This window comes from Chenopodium album, chromosome 10 (genome assembly GCF_948465745.1).
Source record: "Chenopodium album chromosome 10, dcCheAlbu1.1, whole genome shotgun sequence".
In the NCBI taxonomy this organism is placed as follows: Eukaryota; Viridiplantae; Streptophyta; class Magnoliopsida; order Caryophyllales; family Amaranthaceae; genus Chenopodium; species Chenopodium album.
In genome coordinates, this window is record NC_137843.1 from 4,586,702 (window position 1) to 4,605,163 (window position 18,462).

Below are 18,462 nucleotides of genomic sequence, written 5' to 3' on the forward strand. Positions count from 1 at the left end.
CTACAGTTTCTGAACCTTCTTCACCTTCTACTCCTTCCTCTAGTTCGAATGATGGCTTTAACAGGTCCAATCCTACCAGGACCTTAGGTATGAACCCTAAATTGGAGTTTCCTAAGTTCAATGGCAACAATCCTCGAATTTGGGTAAAGAAATGTTGCAAATACTTTAGTTTATGCAAAATTGCCGATGAACATAAAGTTGATTTAGCTTCCTTGAATATGGTTGATAAGGCTGAGAGTTGGATGATGAATTATCTGTCTGTTAGGAGATCTGTTTTAGTTGATTGGAATGATTTTGTTGTTGATCTGTATGCTCGATTTAGGGATAATTCTGCTTTCGATGTTGTTGAGCACTTTAATAAGTTGCAGCTGACTGGTTCAATTGAGGATTATATTGATGAATTTGAGAATCTTAGGTCTGTTTTGTTGATGAATAATCATGTTTTGCCTGATTCTTATTATCTGGATAGCTATATTGGAGGACTCAAACCTGCTGTTAAACCTTTTGTTCGAGCTTTTAAACCTTCGACAATAGCTTCTGCTATTGATTTTGCTAGACTGCAGGAAGAAAACTTGAATTCCTCAGCTCAGGTTTTTAGGCAAAATCGTTATCCTGCTGCTAGTAATAGGAATGTGCAGTCTTATGTGCCATTAGCCAATTCTAAACCACCTCTCCTTCCTACACCTTTGTCTACCCCAAACACTTCTTCTTTTTCTAAACACAAACCACCTTTAAAACCATTTAAACACATTCTAGCTGATGTTAGGCAAGAGAAGATTGCTAAAGGCTTATGTTATTACTGTGACCAGCCTTATAGCAGAGAACATAAGTGTGCTTTTAAGGAGCCACAACTCTTTACAGTTGAAATCCCTGGGTGTACCTTGTCTGATGAAGAAACTGAAGATGTCTTGGACTCAAGTGACAGTGATTCTGATCCTCAGATCTTTGTCCATGCTTTAGCTGGTTCTCAATCATTTCAAACTATGAGAATCAAAGGTTCAGTTGAAGGGAAGGATTTGCATAGCTTGATTGATTCAGGAAGTACACACAACTTTGTTGATGTGAATATGGCTTCCAAGTTGGGTTGTAAGTTGGATCCAATTCCATTTCAATCAATCTCAGTAGCTGATGGGAATCATATCCCTTGTACTCACATGTGTAAGGGTTTTTCTTGGACTATGCAAGGTCACCAATTTGATGTTGATGTTCTTCTTATTCCTCTTGAAAGCTGTGACATGGTCTTAGGAATTCAATGGATTAGATTGCTTGGGCCTATTAATTGGGATTTTCAGAAGTTAAGAATGAAGTTTGACTTTAGAGATTCCCATGTGGAGTTGAAAGGGTTGTCTTCTAAGAATCTTGCTGTGATTGAAGGGAAGCCTGGAGTTAAGTTTAAGAATTCAGCTATGCAACTGTGTTTGTTGCATGTTTCTGAGTCTTCTTCTGCCAGGGAAGAAGAAATTCAACTGTGTTCTGCTGCAGTTGAGGATTGTGTTGAACTTTCTGAACTAAAACAGAAATATGCTCAGGTTTTTGCAGAGCCTACTGAGTTACCTCCAGTTAGAGGTGTTTTTGATCACTCTATTCCTCTCATGCCTGGTAGTACACCTGTGAATATTAGGCCCTATAGGTATCCCTTGAAACAAAGAGACATTATAGAACAGCTCATTCAAGAAATGCTGGATAGGGGAATAATACAGCCTAGTTCTAGCCCCTTTGCCTCTCCAGTTGTTCTAGTTGGAAAGAAAGATGGCACATGGAGGTTATGTGTTGACTACAGAGAGCTGAATAACAGGACAGTGAAAAATAAATTTCCCATACCTGTCATTGATGAGTTGATTGATGAATTGGCTGGTGCTACTGTGTTTAGCAAGTTGGATTTGAGAGCAGGCTATCATCAAATGAGAGTGAGTGAGTCTGATGTTTTCAAGACGGCTTTCAAGACTCACACTGGACACTATGAGTTTTTGGTGATGCCTTTTGGTCTCACCAATGCCCCAGCATCTTTCCAAGGGTGGATGAATCATGTGTTTAGACCTCTCCTCAGAAAATGTGTTTTAGTTTTCTTTGATGACATATTGGTTTTTAGCAAGTCTGTGCAAGAGCATTGGTGCCATTTGTCTGAGGTTTTTGAATTGATGAAAGATAATTCTATGTTTGCTAAGGAAAGCAAATGCATATTTTCTACCCATAGAGTTGAGTATTTGGGTCATTTTATCACTGAGAATGGGGTGGAGACTGATCCTAAAAAGGTGGCATCAGTGAGTAGTTAGCCTGTTCCAGCTACTGTCAAGGAGTTGAGAAGCTTCCTGGGTCTTACTGGCTATTATAGGAAGTTCATCAGAGGGTATGCAGTCTTATGCAAGCCATTAACTGATCAGCTCAAAAAGAATGGATTTCACTGGAATGATCAAGCTCAGACAGCCTTTGAGTCTTTAAAACAAGCTTTGATTACTGCTCCTGTGTTGGCTATTCCAGACTTCAGCAAACAGTTTTTTTTGGAGACTGATGCCTCAAAAACTGGAATTGGTGCTGTTCTTATGCAGCAGGGTCATCCCTTGGCTTATATTAGTAGATCTTTGGGACCAAAATGGCAGAAATTATCTGTGTATGATAAAGAACTATTGGCTATTGTGTTTGCTGTGCAGAAGTGGGAACAATATTTGGTTGGTGGTCACTTTGTGATCAAAACTGATCAAAAGAGTTTAAGATGGTTACTGCAACAAAAGATATCTACTCCTTTTCAGCAGTTTTGGCTGTCTAAATTGATGGGGTTTGACTATGAGATACAATATAAGAGTGGTAAGGAAAATGTGGCTGCTGATGCCTTGTCAAGGATTCAAGGGGCTGAAATTCTTATTATGGCAATTTCAGTTGTTGATTCTAATTTGGAATCACTGATTACTGATAGTTTATCACCTTGATGCAAATTATGCTGCAATTATTCAGCAATTGCAGAACCAGGTGGTTATTCCTGACTTTCTTTGGAATGGTAAACTCCTTACCAGGAAAGGTAAGATTTTGGTTGGTCCTGATGTCCAATTAAGGAATAAGATTCTGAATTGGCATCATGCTTCCCCAGAGAGTGGTCATGGAGGCAGGGAATTGACTCTTAAAAGAGTCAAGCAATTGTTCTATTGAAAAGGGTTGACCAGAGATGTTAGTCACTTTGTGAGACATTGTGTGGTTTGTCAAGCTGCCAAGTATGATACTTCAGCATATCCTGGTCATTTACAGCCATTACCTATTCCTGAGGAAGTTTGGCTTGACATTTCAATGGATTTCATAACTAGTTTGCCTAAGTCTGCTGGTTTTGAGGTTATCTTTGTGGTTGTTGATAGATTCAGTAAGTATGCTCATTTCATGGCATTAGCACACCCTTTTACTACTATCCAAGTGGCACAATGTTATCTGGATAATGTTTTTAAGCTTCATGGGTGGCCAAGGTCAATTGTAAGTGACAGGGATTCTGTTTTCATTAGTCAATTCTGGAAGGGGCTGTTCACTTTACAGGGCACATAACTTCTCTTGTCAACTGCTTATCATCCTCAAACAGATGGTCAGACAGAGGTAGTGAATAGATGTCTAGAGGGTTATCTGAAATGTATGACTGGGGTTAATCCTAAGGAGTGGTATAAATGGCTACCCCTTGTTGAGTGGTGGTATAACACACATTTCCACTCTGCATTACAGCTGACACCCTATGAGGTAGTTTATAACCAACCTCCTCCTTTGCATCTGCCTTACTTACCTAGGGAAAGTAAGAATGCTGAAGTTGATAGAAGTATGCAGAGAAGGGAGTTCATGATTCAAGAACTGAAAAGTCATTTACTTCTTGCTCAGAAGAGAATGAAAGAACAGGCTGATAAACATAGATCTGAGAGAGTTTTTCTGGTTGGAGATTGGGTGTGGCTCAAGTTGCAAGCTTACAGACAGAATTCATTTCAGAGGAGAGTCAATCATAAGCTCTCTCATTAGTACTATGGTCCATTTCAGGTGGCTGCAGTTGTAGGGAAAGTAGCTTACAAACTTAAGCTTCCAGCTGATGCTCAGATTCATGATGTCTTTCATGTTTCTCAGCTGAAGATTTTCAGGGGTACTCTTCCTATGGTGGCTCATATTCCTGTTGTTTCAAGGCCAGAATGTTGCTTCTGAGACAATTCAACCTGAGGCTATACTTGACAGAAGAATTGTTAAGTCTTAGAATCAGGCAGTTGTGCAGTACTTGGTTAAATGGGTTGGTTTCCCTAATTTTGAGGCTACCTGGGAGACTGATGATTCCTTTGAGCATCGATTTCCTGAGTTCATGGGTTCTCAGACTTGAAGTTCATGGGTTCTCAGACTTGAGGACAAGTCTTTTTGAACGGGGGAAGCTATGATATGGTGAAATTGGAGTTTTGCTTAAGAATTAGTTAAATTCTGTTGCTTGTTTTGCTAGTGCGTTCCAGCTGGCATTTACCTCTTATTTTTGTTGCATGAACAACCTTTATTTCATTAATTGAATGAAATAATTTCCCAACCACTTCTCTCTCTTAATTTCTCTGATTTCTCTCTTTCTCTCTCTTCCTTCTCTGTAATTGTCCGCCATTGAAGAAGCTCGAGCTTCTACCTTATCACCTACTTGCGTCGCCATTTATATCAAAGAAGAGAAGATTTTGAATGACATCAATGGTGAAAATTGAAACCTTGAAAAAAATTTTAATCGAAAATAATTTTGGGGGAAAAGATGAAGATTGTCACAGAATTAATTCTAATTCCTATATAATTAATGAAGTAGCTAATTGGCGCCTTGAGGAAAATAATCCCGCTTAGTGCCATAGTTATCCCGCCAAATACAGCTAACCCGCTAAAGAGCCAAAATATTTCCCGCTTTACCTTCCCTCTGCTTTTTAACTTTCCCTTCTAAGCTAGCTAATGTGGCATAATTTAATTGGTGGTATACAAAAGAATATTGTACACTATGTGTACCTCTAGCCTTTCTCTTGTTAGAGGACAATTTCGACAAAAAAATTAAATTGATGATTGAAATTTATAATTGGTTTATATTGATTAATTACGTCCTTTCATATGAGATCCCTTTGAATTTGAAACGTGAATACATCATACCCAATGTTTCCTCATACCAAGTGTTTTTGACATTATACTTAGGCCCTGTTCTCATCAGATTATTTTCATTATTACCATGTTAGTTCTTAATACCATATTAAAGGACCGCAACTCAAAAAAAAAAAACTCAAACTGATTGTTGAAGCACATATTTGGTTAATATGCTCTATAATTCATAATTTGATCGCAATCTGATCAATTTCGTGATCATTGAAAAATAGATGATGAAATATGCTAATATAAACTGTGATACAGTATACTTTCTCAACGGGTTAGAAAATATACGGATTCAACTCCTTTTGTGGAATCTTTGGGCATTTTTTTTTATATCTTTACAACAAACATTAAAGAAAAAGAAAAAAAAAAAAAAAAAAAAAGTTGATTTTCAACCATCCAATAGACCAATACTCTATCCCTACCGATCGTGCAAATTGCAACAAAACATAATATTGGCCCATTTATGTTTGACAAATTATTGTTTAAGAGAATATTTTTAAGTTGATTAAAACCAAATAATCAAATATGCCCAATTGCTTACTTTGTGATGAAAAGGTTAACCTACTTTGGTTAGTCAATTAATAATTAAGATAATGACAAATCCAATCCATAAAAAAGCAAAATATACTCTGGACCATTTGCCTTATTTATTGGTATATTGTTGCCATCACCCTGAACCCAACTTTATTCACAAATCTTAGTTTCCTCCACTTGAAACTTGAAAGTCTTCCATATCCATGTGCATTTTGGGTCATCAAAAGACAAACCAAAAGAAATGGCCTTTAATTTTATTTTTTTTGCATATTTTTTGAGTTATCTTTGTAAGTAGGCAAAGTAGTAAGGAAGAAGCTAATGCAACTTTCATATTATCAAGGAGTCATATATGTATTTCTAGTAAAATTTTAATTGGGTATTGATCCCCATTTCATTGAGCTCCATCTGAATAGGCCGAACTAGATTTACTACCTTTTACGTCTATCGTTGCAATTCTTCTCTTTAATTTAATTTGTGTATGTCATTTTTCTAGTCTTTAGTTATCATTTTATATGTACTTCGTAGTATTTAAATATATTACGAAGAATTATTACATTTGTATTAATAATTATTCTCATATTTCACTTTTATATTTTCATTTATTGATGACTGAGTACTAACAATTCAATTTTTGATGTTATAAAAGTAAAAGACAATTAAATAATACTAACAATGCACTTTTAATAAACTCTCAAGAAAGCCAAAAAAAAAAATGCCAATAAATTTGCGGAAATATGTCATTTTAATGCACTTTTAATAAACCCCCAAGAAAGCCAAAAATAGAGCATTACTACAAGTTTATGTTTTGCAAGTTGTATATGGGGAAAAGATAAGCCATGTGTGGCTTCCAATATACATTTACATATTTAAAAAAAAAAAGGTATATAAGTTAGAGAGGTTGACTCAATTGCACTTCACATCAAAGCCGAATTAACACTGTTTTTTGATAGAAAATTTTCACTTTTAAATGCAAGATTAAGACGTTAAACTAACGTCATCGGAGAATGCTTGTTGGTTGTAGTTTTGTGCAAGTCCATATATTTGGCGAGTCATGGCTTAAAGATCCGAATAACCTAATGATCCGAAGATAAAAAGACCACAAAATAATTCTTTGTGCATAACACCAATAAAGTACATATGTAATGTATCGTTGTATTAAATTATTGTACACTCACGATTTGAGACTAATGGACAACTATCCTATAAGCCTGAAACCTTTTAAAAGTCAACCCTTTTACTAAAAAGTGTAGAGATATCTACTCTCAAAGTGCCCTTTATGAAGATTAAACCCAAAGTTGAAAGATTCCTTCCTTTTTCTTGGGAAAATGTTGAGTTAATTGGCATAATACTATTAGTACCAGTGTACCACATTAGAATATGCGTAGCAAAATGGCAAAATACAAGTTGATAACTGTTATAAACGGATCTTGTTAATATAAGGGCACGAAGGTCATTTCAACTGATTTAGTGAGGGGTAGGGGAGTAAATCCAAGTACAGTACTATTAACCGTTGAAAGAATTCCACAAATTAATTGGTTTCCTCGTTAACTCCGTCAAAGCTACCTCCTCCATTATCACTTTTTCATCACTTAAAGTTGAAACCTTTAATAGGGAATGTTCACTTGCAATGGTCAATTCGAAAAAGATGTTAAATTCCTAACCTTTAGGGTTAATCATGCCATTTGTTTTACCTTTTATTCTTAGAGTTTTCGTTAATTACGGCAGCGAAGCCGCTGAAAATATGGTGGAGGTGGACATGGTTGGGCATCTTCAATGGAGGACGGAAGGTTGAGCGTTGTCAATGGAGGGTGAGAGCTTAAGCAGACAAAAGCTCATAACATTCCATTAACGGCTACAAAATAGAGTAAACGACGTGAACGATGCATTAGTTTTTTTTAGCTTTTTTTGCCCATCAACATCAGATTTTGGATAATATAAACATTGGGTTGTTTATATCCGATATTAACCAGGTCTAGCTCTAGCTAAACCTTTAAAACTTCAATACCGAACCAAAATGAAAACAAATGGAAATAATGAGACTATTCTGGCCCATTAGTCGTTGTATATAAAAGGGTCCAAATGGCCCATAAAAAACTAATTAATTGGCCCAAACTTTACTTGGCCCACCCAACAGCTAACGGCTAGTAGTGTTGAGTAACAACGGATCCAAACAAAAAGAAACAGAAAATTTCAAACCCCTGAAGCCTCTTCCTCCATAATCTTATATTCTTAACGGCTATTTTTAACGACTTGATTTTCTCTGGATTCTCTCTTTCTTGTTCTACTTTTTCATTAATTTCTCTTTATCTCTCTTTATTTCATCTACCAACTACGAAAAAACATAACCCACTTCCGTCAATTAATTCCAAAAATAAACAACCCTGATTTTATTTTTATTTTTTAATTTTTTTTTTACCCTCCCCTGTTTCTGTAAATTTTGATCAAAGAATTAGCAAGAATCAGAATTAAGAAGATATTGCATTTTGTAAGTATTGGTGAATGATCAAGCCTTAAGGTTCGTAACAATTTCCTCTTCTTTTAATTCCTTTTGGTTTTTCGGCGAAAGCCAATTAATAGTGTAATTTTCAATAATGCGTACCTAGAATTTATGATTTATAAGCATGATTAATAAGATAAATCACCTTAATATATGGTACTGTAAATTACATTTAAGTTTCCTGATTAATGGGTATTCAAAGATTCTTATAAGAGTAGCTAAAAACAGATGATCTCAGAAGTTTTCAGATCAATTAATTGTAGATTCATATTGTATATGTTTGGGTTGAAATTAGAAGGATTAAATGAAAAAATTGGGTTTCATAATTGTTCTCAGGTTAGGTTATTGAATTCCTAAAACAGAGATTTGTAAGATAGATGGGGAAAGAGCTTGAAGAGGCGAAAGCGGAGATTGAGAGGCTTAAATGTAGCTTGGATGATAAAGATTACATCATAAAAACGCAATGGGATGAAACGAAAACGCTCAAAACGCTCGTTTCGGAGCTGCAGAAGAAAGAAAAGGAGGATGTCAAATCACCTGTAAACAATCAGGAAGGTGATTTGTTAGAAGAGTTAGTTGAGAGACACAGAAAGGTCGAAGATGAGCTCAAATGGAAGGTGGAGCAGTTTAAGCATCTTGAGGAAGCGTATGAGAAGCTTCGAGATCAGTTTCGTGTGAGTAAAACGGAATGGGAAACCGAGAAATCATCGTTGGTTGATGAGATATCAAAGCTGCAGGAAAGCTTTGATGATGAAAACCGGGCTGCAGAAGGGCTCAAATATCAATTAGCAATGTGCAAGCAAGCCTTGGAGAATGAAGAAAGCCGGAGGAAAAAGCTGGAAGAGCAAGTTTCTGAAATGAAATTGTCATTGGAAAGTGTGACACGTGAGGGTTTTGAAGGGAAGATGGAGGGGGAGTGCTTAGCTGTGGAGAATGGCGAGGAGGAAGTGGCGAATCTGAGGCATTCGTTGCGTGTGAAGGAGATGGACTTGAAGGATATGGAATACAAGGCTAATAAACTGGAGAAAGAGAATCAGGAACTCCTGACCTCTATTAAAGAGCTCCAGGAAGCTCATATACCGAGAGCAGTTCCAACTCCATCCTCGTGGGCTAAGCTTAAGACGAGACTGAAATCGTTGGAGCTGAGCCACAAAGAATGTTCAGCTAATCTCAGGGCTAAGGAAGCTGAATGGAGTTCTAAAGCTGATAGAATGGATAGAGAGCTTGAACGGTGTAGTTCTAACTTGAAGATTAAAGATCAAGTCATAGAAGAGCTGAAGAAGGAACTAGAAGGCTGCAATTCTTCATTAACACAGTTGAAGATGCAGAATGAAGAACTGTCTTTAATGTTGCAGTTGATGCGATCAGAAGGTTCGGAAGACACAGAGGGTGGTACAGCACAATTGATGGAGCAGTTAGAGAAGATACGGGGGGAAAAGCTTGGAATGCAGGAGGACCTTGATAAACTAAGAGAAGAGCTAGAAGAATTGCGCAAAGCTTTAGATGTGATTGATTCTGAGTTGACAGACCAGACTAATGAGAGGAATGGACTTGAATATGAGTTACAAGATTGGATATCTATAGCAGATCACCTCGAAATGCAGGTTATAAAAGGCCAGGCAATGCGCAGAGATTTAGAATTATCCTTGCTTGAGCAGGCGGAGGTTGAGGAAATGCTTAAGATAGATACAGAAGAGAAGGACAGAAGAATAGGTAATCTTGAGCAGCAGATATTTTTGATGGACCAAGAGATTAGAATAGAAGAGGATGATACCACTGAAGAGGACGAAAAAGTATCACCAAGGATGCAGTTGGATGATGAACAATTACAACTGGAATTACTGGCAAGAGAACTTGAAGAAGCCGTAGTTGTACATATCATGGAAGAGAGAGACTACTTGTTTGATCAGAGTTCGCAAGAAGACATGGAACCTGCAGAAATGCATGAAAGTATGGTAGTTCAAGGATTCGATGATAACAAAATAAGAATAAGTCTTGAAGGTGAAGATATTTGTGCCTCAAAAGAGAATGCAAGTCAGCGACATTCTCACTTGAGAAAGACAAGCGAATCCCTCATTGAGGAAAGATCGCCGTTCAGAGAGCTTAACTAGGAGATAATCTAGAAGAACAACTACTGTAATCACTTGACTTGTAAATGAGGAACATTTCGTCAAGTCACCACTCCTGACATTTCTTTTTCATTAATTACTCCCATTGCTTGGATGGACAAGTATCCGATTCTTTTTGTGTGCATTGTAATGCTTTCACTAGTTTTACTTTTCTAGTTTTTTTTTTTTCCTCATCTGATTTCATCCTTGTACAAACAAATTTTTTCAATGACATAATCAAACTTCAATTTGATGCCGTAGACCAACCATCAAATGTTCAGTGACGGAATTATAATGTGTACCTGTGTGTTACAGTAGCAAGGTGAAACAGATTCCTATGATTACCGTTGCTATACAAGTCAAATCATACACCAATCATAAGATTCCAAGGAATAAAAGAGGAGTTATACTTGTACAACTCAATCTTTGCCATTCATGCCAAGGGATTTCTGAGAGAAGTTTGTGAGCCCTTGCTTTAATGCCTCTAGGTTCAATCCTCTGTTCACCAAAATGCATGTTACACCCATTTTTGTGACCTGCAATTCTCATAAGAGAATTCAGGCATGTTAATTTTCAGCTTGCTGCTATCTGTCTTTGAAAGCTATATAAGTCCTATAAATCATGACATTTAGAACTGATATATTGGTTCCAAAAGAGCAATCGTTTACAGAGAATCATGTTAATAAGGACACTTACCGCTTCAATATTCCTATTCTCATCATCAAAGAAAAGCATCAAGTCAAATGGTGTTCCAGTCCTGTCATGTATCCTCTGAAAGTGTTCTGTCTTGTGTGTCCAGCTGGAGTAGATTTCCTGCATATTGGCAAAATACATATGCTGAAGTTTTTACGGCTAAGACAAAGTCAACACCTCAACCCCAATGCATCTAATCCTGCATTCCTACTCAATGCAGGTTAATGGGACACAATTATGCGGCCTTACCCTTAAAAACCCAATGAAAGAAGTCCAGTGAACAGAAGGTCAGACACAATTAGACAAAGTAAAGAACAATGCTACATTCCAACTTTCCAAGGGGTTAATGGTATATGGGTATAATTAATAATGGACAAGAAATAGAGTACAATGTCAGATATTCTTTTCAGTCAGAAATGTATAATGAACTCAATCAGAGGAAGAAAGGGATGTAATCACAAAAATTATAATTGAAGTTTTGCATGACTGACCTGCGCTACAAACATAGATTCGATGCCCAATTTAGCTAAAAATGCTTTAGCTACATCCGAAGCTGGTGATCTAGAGGCAATGGCCATTTCAATTCCTCTATCCTTCAGAGCACATAGTATGCCTCTAGCTTGAGGGTAAAGCCACGGCATGTCATCCTCATCATAGCACTCACTGTCAAATGACACGATTTCTATTTCATTTGTAGTAAGAAGAAAATGGGAAAGCATGCAAGTGCAAAGATGATTAACACCAAAATGAGCTAATAATCACAATTGACAAGTAGAGGATGTATCAATTATGCATTTCTTCCAGAAATTACCACAGAAAATAACTCACATACAAAAGTGTGCGAAGGCTAAAATTAGACTTACCTCTTACTATCTAGGACACTTCCCTGACAATAATTTTGAGCTTTGAAATATCAAGGGAATCCTCTCTTAAATATATTTGAATTTGTGAGTGTCTGAACTTATATGAACAATCTAGTCTTATTTGAACTTATTTTTGTCGGAAATGATTCAAAACAAAATGAGATGATTACACCCCTATTAAGCCTGTGTAAACTACATGGAATTAGAAGTTTATAGACGAGAGAAGTTCTGGCGCCACATCTGAATTAGTTTATCTTTACCCTTTTTTATTAGTCTCACTCTACTACTTGACGATAAGGGGATCTTTTCCTCTTTCTATGAATATTTAAAACCTTGTTGAGCATGAATTACAGGTGCAAGTTCAATACACGCCTAAGAAGCATGGAACTCTAGAGAATAGTGAAATTGAACCCTAATACACCTTTTAGAATGAAACTGAAACACTGTCAATTAGGCTCAACCATCAATTGATACACCAGCTACCTTCTAATCCGCCACAATTTAATCATTGTTTTAGAAAGCTATTACTGTGTTTCCACAGTACGGAGTACTAAGGCAAAACTTTATTATTAAAATCACTCATCGATCGTTGTTATTATAGTTTAGTAATCCTACTTAAAAGGTACTTTTAACTTCTTCTTCATGAGTATATTCCCAAGGGACTTGTTAACATTATTATCGTTTTGACTAACAAAAATTCATTCTCCGTACAAATCAATGGATTTAACACTAATGCTTGAAAATTTAGTGACATCAAGATAAATTTACTTTACAATGTACACGTTAGATCTATGAGTCAACCAATGTTCCGAGTTCCAACAGCAAATTTGGCTACATTTTAGCAGGGTTTCTGTTGGAAATGGGAAGAGTGGAAGTAGGCACGTAGTGGATTGCAAAGTTGAGTATTATTGCAAGAAGTGAATTACCTTGAATTACATTGCTTTGGATGGCTACGCCTACTCCTTTTTATAATGGGTGTATGTCGGTTCTTTGCCACCGCCATATACTACTCCTCTACTCTAGATTTCTCTAGTTGCTTATCTAGGACTTTCTAGGCTTAGATTTTCCCTTAGATATTTTCATAAGCCTTCTAGAACATTACAAAATATCTATTAACTAGTTACTTCAAGATGTTTCTAGATTATCTTTTTTAACACTCCCCCTTAATCAGAAAAATCTTGAACACCGAGTTGTCTTCGAAAACAGAGGAATTTATCTGTTGGTAGTGCCTTGGTGAATATATCTGCAAGCTGCTCTCCCGTCTTGCAGAATTGTACCTCGATCTCCTGTTTCTCAACTAGTTCTCGAATGAAGTGATGTCGTATCTCGATGTGCTCGTGCGACTGTGAAAGACTGGATTCCTTGTCATGGCAATAGCTGATATATCAGTAGATGGTTGTTGGTTCTTCAGTGTCTTGCCGTAGATCTTGAAGAATTCTCCTTAGCCAGACCGCTTCACATGCTGCACTTGTAGCCGATATGTATTCTGATGATGATAGTGCCACCGTTGCCTGTTTCTTTGATGACCAGGAGATGGACATTGATCCTATCTGGAACACGTATCCACTCGTACTTTTTCGATCATCGATGCTTCCAACCAGTCGCTGTGTGTGTAGCCTGTGAGCTTGTAGTCGTTCTCGGTCTCGTACATTATTCCATGGCTCTTCGTCCCTTTGATGTAGCTGAGAATCCTCTTTATTGCTGCAAGATGTGTCTTTCTAGGTTCACTCATGAACCTAGAGACAATGCTGACTGCATGTACTATGTCGGGCCTTGTGTTTGTGAGATAGATGAGAGATCCGACCATGCTACGATAGAGTGATGCATCTACTTTCTCCTTTCCGTCATACTTGGAGAGTTTCTCATTCGTAGCCATTGGTGTCGCCATTGGCTTGCAATCGCTCATGTTGAAATTTTTTAGCATGTCTTCAACATATTTCTCTTGTGAGAGAAAAATTCTTCCTGGACTTTGCTTGACTTGCATGCCAAGGAAGTATTTCATAGCTCCAAGGTCGGTCATCTCATATTCCGACATCATAGCCTTCTTGAAATCTTCGATCATTTTTGAGTTAGTGCCCATGTAGATAAGATCATCTACATAAAGGCACAAGATGAGAAAATCATGTGACCCTTGGGTCTTGATGTAGAGTGATGGCTCACTTGGGCTTTTTGTAAACCCATTTTGAATAAGATAGCCATCAATATTGCTATTCCATGCACGAGGAGCTTGCTTGAGCCCATATAGGGCCTTTCGAAGGCGATACACCTTTTCCTCTTTGCCTTCGATTACATATCCTTGCGGTTGCTCAACATATACTTCTTCTTTTAGCTCGCCATTAAGAAAAGAAGACTTGACATCTAATTGAAAAACTTGTAATTTAAGTTGAGCTGCGAGTGCAAGGACTGACCTGATCGTCTCCATTCGAACAACTAGTGCATATGTCTCGTTGAAATCAACTCCGGGTTGTTGTGAATAGCCTTTTGCAACTAGGCGAGCCTTGTATTTTTGAATGGAGCCATCTTCATTGTACTTGATTTTGTAGACCCATTTCAGGCCTATGATTTCTTTGTCTCGTGGCTTGTCAACAAGCTCCCATGTGCGATTCTTCTCAATCATCTTGATTTCTTCATTCATGGCGTCAGTCCATTTTTCTTCTTGCGCCGCCTCTTGGAAGCCTTGTGGTTCGCTGTCAATGAGGGCCATGATAGCATGATTACACTGATATTTATCCAAGTAGGCTGGACGACGCCTTGGTCGTTGTGATCGTCGAACTTCTTGTGTTGGACTTGATTCTGGTGTTGAACATGAGCTTGATGATGACCTTGGGCTGCTCTGTGGTGATCTTGGGCTGCTTGGTGTTGATCTTGGGCTGCTTGGGCCTTCGTCTTGATCTGGACTTGAAAGTGGAATGACTGCTGCTAGAACTTCTAGATCGTGAACTTCTAAATTGCTCTCGTTCCACTGCCATTGTCCTCCTCCGTTGAATATAACATCTCTGGAGATGATCAACTCCTTGGATTCGGGCTGATAGAGACGATATCCTTTTGACTCGTCACTGTATCCAATGAAGATACATTTTTCTCCTTTTCCATCTAACTTATCCCGATTCTCCTTCGGGACGTGGGCATATGCAATGCACCCGAAAACTTTGAGGTGCTCAACTCTTGGCTTTCGTTTGTGCCAAGCTTCGTACGGCGTCATGCTTCTTATTGCTTTCGTGGGAGACCTGTTCAGGATGTAAATAGCTGTGCGGACAGCTTCTGCCCAAAAATGTTTAGGCAGATTTTTTCCTTGCATCATACTCCGAGCCATTTCAGCAATTGTCCTGTTTCTCCTTTCTGCAACACCATTTTGTTGTGGTGTGCGTCTGACTGTAAGCTCCTTTTTGATGCCGTGCTCTTTACAGAATTTCTTGAATTCATTACTTGTGAATTCTCCCCCACGATCGGTTCTTAGAACCTTTATTGAATACCCACTTTGTTTTTCTGTGAGGGCTTTAAATTGCATGAAGTGGGATAATGCTTCTGATTTCTTCTTCAAGAAATATACCCACATCATGCGTGAAAAATCATCAACAATCAACAGAAAGTACCTTTTTCCGCCAAGAGACGGATTCTTGGTAGGACCCCATATATCAACATGGACAAGCTCTAATGGAGCTCTAACCCTCCAAGATGAAGTTGGAAATGGTGATCTATGCATTTTGCCATAGATACAACCCTCACAAATTTTCTTTTCATTAGTGATTGGTGGTAGCCCAATCACCATTTCTCTGTTTTTTAACAGTTTTAAACTGTCAAAATTTAAATGCTCGAATCTCAAATGCCACAAGGTGGACTCATCCACTGTTGTGCTTAGGGAAATGTTTGACTCCAATTGCATCTTAAGTGGAAATATTTTATTTGGAGCCATTTTAGTGGTGGTGATTAATTGCCCCTTTTTCTTGTCATATATGTGGCATTGATTATTATCAAATTTCACCATATAGCCCTTTTGGACTAATTGGCCCACACTTAGTAAATTTTGTGCCAGCTAGGAACATAAAAGACGTCGGGGATGAATTTAGAGGAGCCATTTTTTATTTTAACAACAATTGTTCCCTTTCCGGAAACTTCTTGATTACTCCCATCACCAAGAGTAATTTGTGATTTTATATTTTCATCAAGAGTTACAAAGAAATTTTTATTTCCGGTCATGTGGTTGGAACAACCACTATCTATATACCATATGTCATTTTGCTCTTCTTGAGCATTTAGACAGGTATAAAATAGTTGATCATTATTTTCAGTGAAGTTGGCCTCTTCTTTTTGCCGGAAATAACAATCTTTTTCAAAATGAGAGTGTCGTGTACATCTTTTGCATTTGTACCGACAATCTCTTGTATTATGGCCATTTTTCTTGCATAATATGCAAAAAGAGTTATTAACTCGGCTCCCTTGGTTTTTATAATTTCCTCTTCCCCGACCTCGATTATTAAAATTTTTCTTTTTTGGTTGAAAATTATTTTCATGGCCATTTTTATTTTCTCCATTAGAAAATTTTAATTTAGCCTGAAAGGCTTGTTCTACTGGTTGCTCATTAAATCTACGCATTCTTTCTTCATGAGCCAGTAGAGAGCCCATTAGCTCAGTTATGTTGAGCAATTTTAAATCTTTATTAGACTCTTCTATAGTAGCCACTATGTGATCAAATTTTTTGGTGAGAGTGCGTAGTATTTTCCGGATTATTTTAACATCTTCAATTTTGTCTCCGTTAGATCGAATTTGGTTAACAATATTTGAGACTCGATCAACATAAGATTGAATTGAGTCATTATCGGCCATTTGAGACTATCAAATTGACCCCACAAAGATTGGAGTTTAAAGAGTATTACCTTTTCCGAGCCTCTATATTTTGTCTCCAGGATACTCCACGCCTCCTTTGCCGTTGTAGCGGCCATGATCGTAGGTAATATTGTTTCATCTACCCCACGATAAATTATGGAAAGGGCATAATGATCCCTTCTTATGTTTTGTTTGTATTGGCCTCTCTTGGAGGCATCCCAAGAAGCCTCTTCATTGGCATCTTTGGGTTTCTCATAACCATCTTCAATAATTTCCCAAATGTCTTGGGTGATGAAGATTGATTTCATTTGCATACTCCATTGATCAAATTTCTACCCCTTAAATGTAGGTACCCAATTAACTTGGGGATTAAAATTGTTTGTGTTTGTGTTTAAGTTTGTGTTTGGATTTGGAATAGGGAAGGCCATTTGAATTTATGTGGAGTTGTTATATTTGAATTTGGATGATGAATGTAAAATGGAGGCTTTGGATTAAGTGGCTCTAAATACCAAATGTTGGAAATGGGAAGAGTGGAAGTAGGCACGTAGTGGATTGCAAAGTTGAGTATTATTGCAAGAAGTGAATTACCTTAAATTACATTGCTTTGCATGGCTACACCTACTCCTTTTTATAGTGGGTGTATGTCGGTTCTTTGCCTCCGCCATATACTACTCCTCTACTCTAGATTTCTCTAGTTGCTTATCTAGGACTTTCTAGGCTTAGATTTTCCCTTAGATATTTTCATAAGCCTTCTAGAACATTACAAAATATCTATTAACTAGTTACTTCAAGATGTTTCTAGATTATCTTTTTTAACAGTTTCCTCTCAGTTCTCAGTAACAGCAGAAAATCAAGTACTGTAAGTAGTCAATTTTCATTACAAAATGCTGATAAATTCAACAGTAATTAACAGTAATCAACCAATTAGTCACAATTGACAGATAATTCAATCAAACATCCCCAATTATTCAAGTGCATGTAATTTCCGTAAGATAAGTGAATTTAGTCATTACATTCAATAAAATGCTGATAAATTTAACAGTAATCAACCAATTAAATCACAATTGACAGATAATTCAATCAAACATCCTCAATTATTCAAGCGCTTGTAATTTCCGTAAGATAATTGAATTTAGTAACAAAAACAAGTATAAATTATGAAAAAAATAATGCGAAATGGAGAAGAAGATCGAATATACCAGAAGAAAGGCCAGAGAGTATAATCGAGATCAAAAACGACGAGAAGAGGGAGAATCGGAAAGCGATTGATGATCTGAGCAGCTTCAGACTTCACTTTCTGCAGTTCCTCCATTTCTTTTTCCCGCTGCTCTGCCATTTTCACTCTCCTCCCTTCTTTGTAATGGGGTGAATGAATCTTCTGGCAATTTGGCGTCCTGTTTCCTTTGTATTCATTCCCGCGACTTTTTTTTTTTCTTTTTCATACTTCGATATTTTTTATTTTAAATTAACCCAAAAAAATTAAAGTAAAAACTTGTTCTCTTCACTGGCTGAAACAAGGAGATTTGGTCTAATTTTAATAAAATCTGATCTGAATTTTTATTATCTGGTTGGTCTGATCTGATTTAATAATTTGACTAAATTTTGATCGCATTTTACTACTAATCTATAAAGAAAAACATTATCAAAATGGATCTTATTAGATTCGACTTATTATGAATTTTTCAAATATGTAATTTTCATAAGGAAAATTTGTCAAAAATAAGCAAACCTTTGCTCGGTCTTCCAAAATAAGCAAAATTTTTTATTAACCCAGAGTAAGTTGACCTTTATTGGGTATTTTCTTTAAATAAGTCAGATGACCTACAGTCCTACAACCTAC

The 18,462-nt window shown here is 37.1% G+C and overlaps 2 protein-coding genes across 3 annotated transcripts; one reads left to right on the forward strand and one right to left on the reverse strand.

Moving 5' to 3' along the window:
* Positions 1–7,865: 7,865 nt before the first annotated feature.
* LOC145563228 (uncharacterized) lies at positions 7,866–17,978 on the reverse strand. Of its 2 annotated transcripts, none has more exons than XM_081623668.1 (4): positions 17,822–17,978; positions 11,427–11,598; positions 10,939–11,055; positions 7,866–7,959 (listed from the first exon to the last, which is right to left on the reverse strand). In XM_081623668.1, the coding sequence occupies exons 1-4, from the start codon at positions 17,956–17,958 to the stop codon at positions 7,951–7,953; spliced, it is 435 nt and encodes a 144-aa protein (XP_081479794.1). In that variant the 5' UTR covers positions 17,959–17,978; the 3' UTR covers positions 7,866–7,950. The 2 variants fall into 2 exon arrangements, with proteins under 2 accessions (XP_081479794.1, XP_081479793.1); XM_081623667.1 differs by lacking the exon at positions 7,866–7,959 and adding an exon at positions 10,496–10,778.
* Positions 7,909–10,569, forward strand: LOC145563227 (uncharacterized). Its single transcript, XM_081623666.1, has 2 exons — positions 7,909–8,152; positions 8,471–10,569. The coding sequence occupies exon 2, from the start codon at positions 8,512–8,514 to the stop codon at positions 10,243–10,245; it is 1,734 nt and encodes a 577-aa protein (XP_081479792.1). The 5' UTR covers positions 7,909–8,152; positions 8,471–8,511; the 3' UTR covers positions 10,246–10,569.
* Positions 17,979–18,462: the final 484 nt, after the last annotated feature.

Bases quoted from the DNA above. Each gene is read 5' to 3' on its own strand.
- LOC145563227 (XM_081623666.1), top strand. From the start codon at position 8,512: ATGGGGAAAGAGCTTGAAGAGGCGAAAGCGGAGATTGAGAGGCTTAAA.
- LOC145563228 (XM_081623667.1), bottom strand. From the start codon at position 17,958: ATGGCAGAGCAGCGGGAAAAAGAAATGGAGGAACTGCAGAAAGTGAAG. The intron at 11,599-17,821 runs GTATATTCGATC...GTCATTTGACAG, and splicing joins ACTCTCTGGCCTTTCTTCTG to TGAGTGCTATGATGAGGATG. The intron at 11,056-11,426 runs GTCAGTCATGCA...GCCAATATGCAG, and splicing joins AATCTATGTTTGTAGCGCAG to GAAATCTACTCCAGCTGGAC.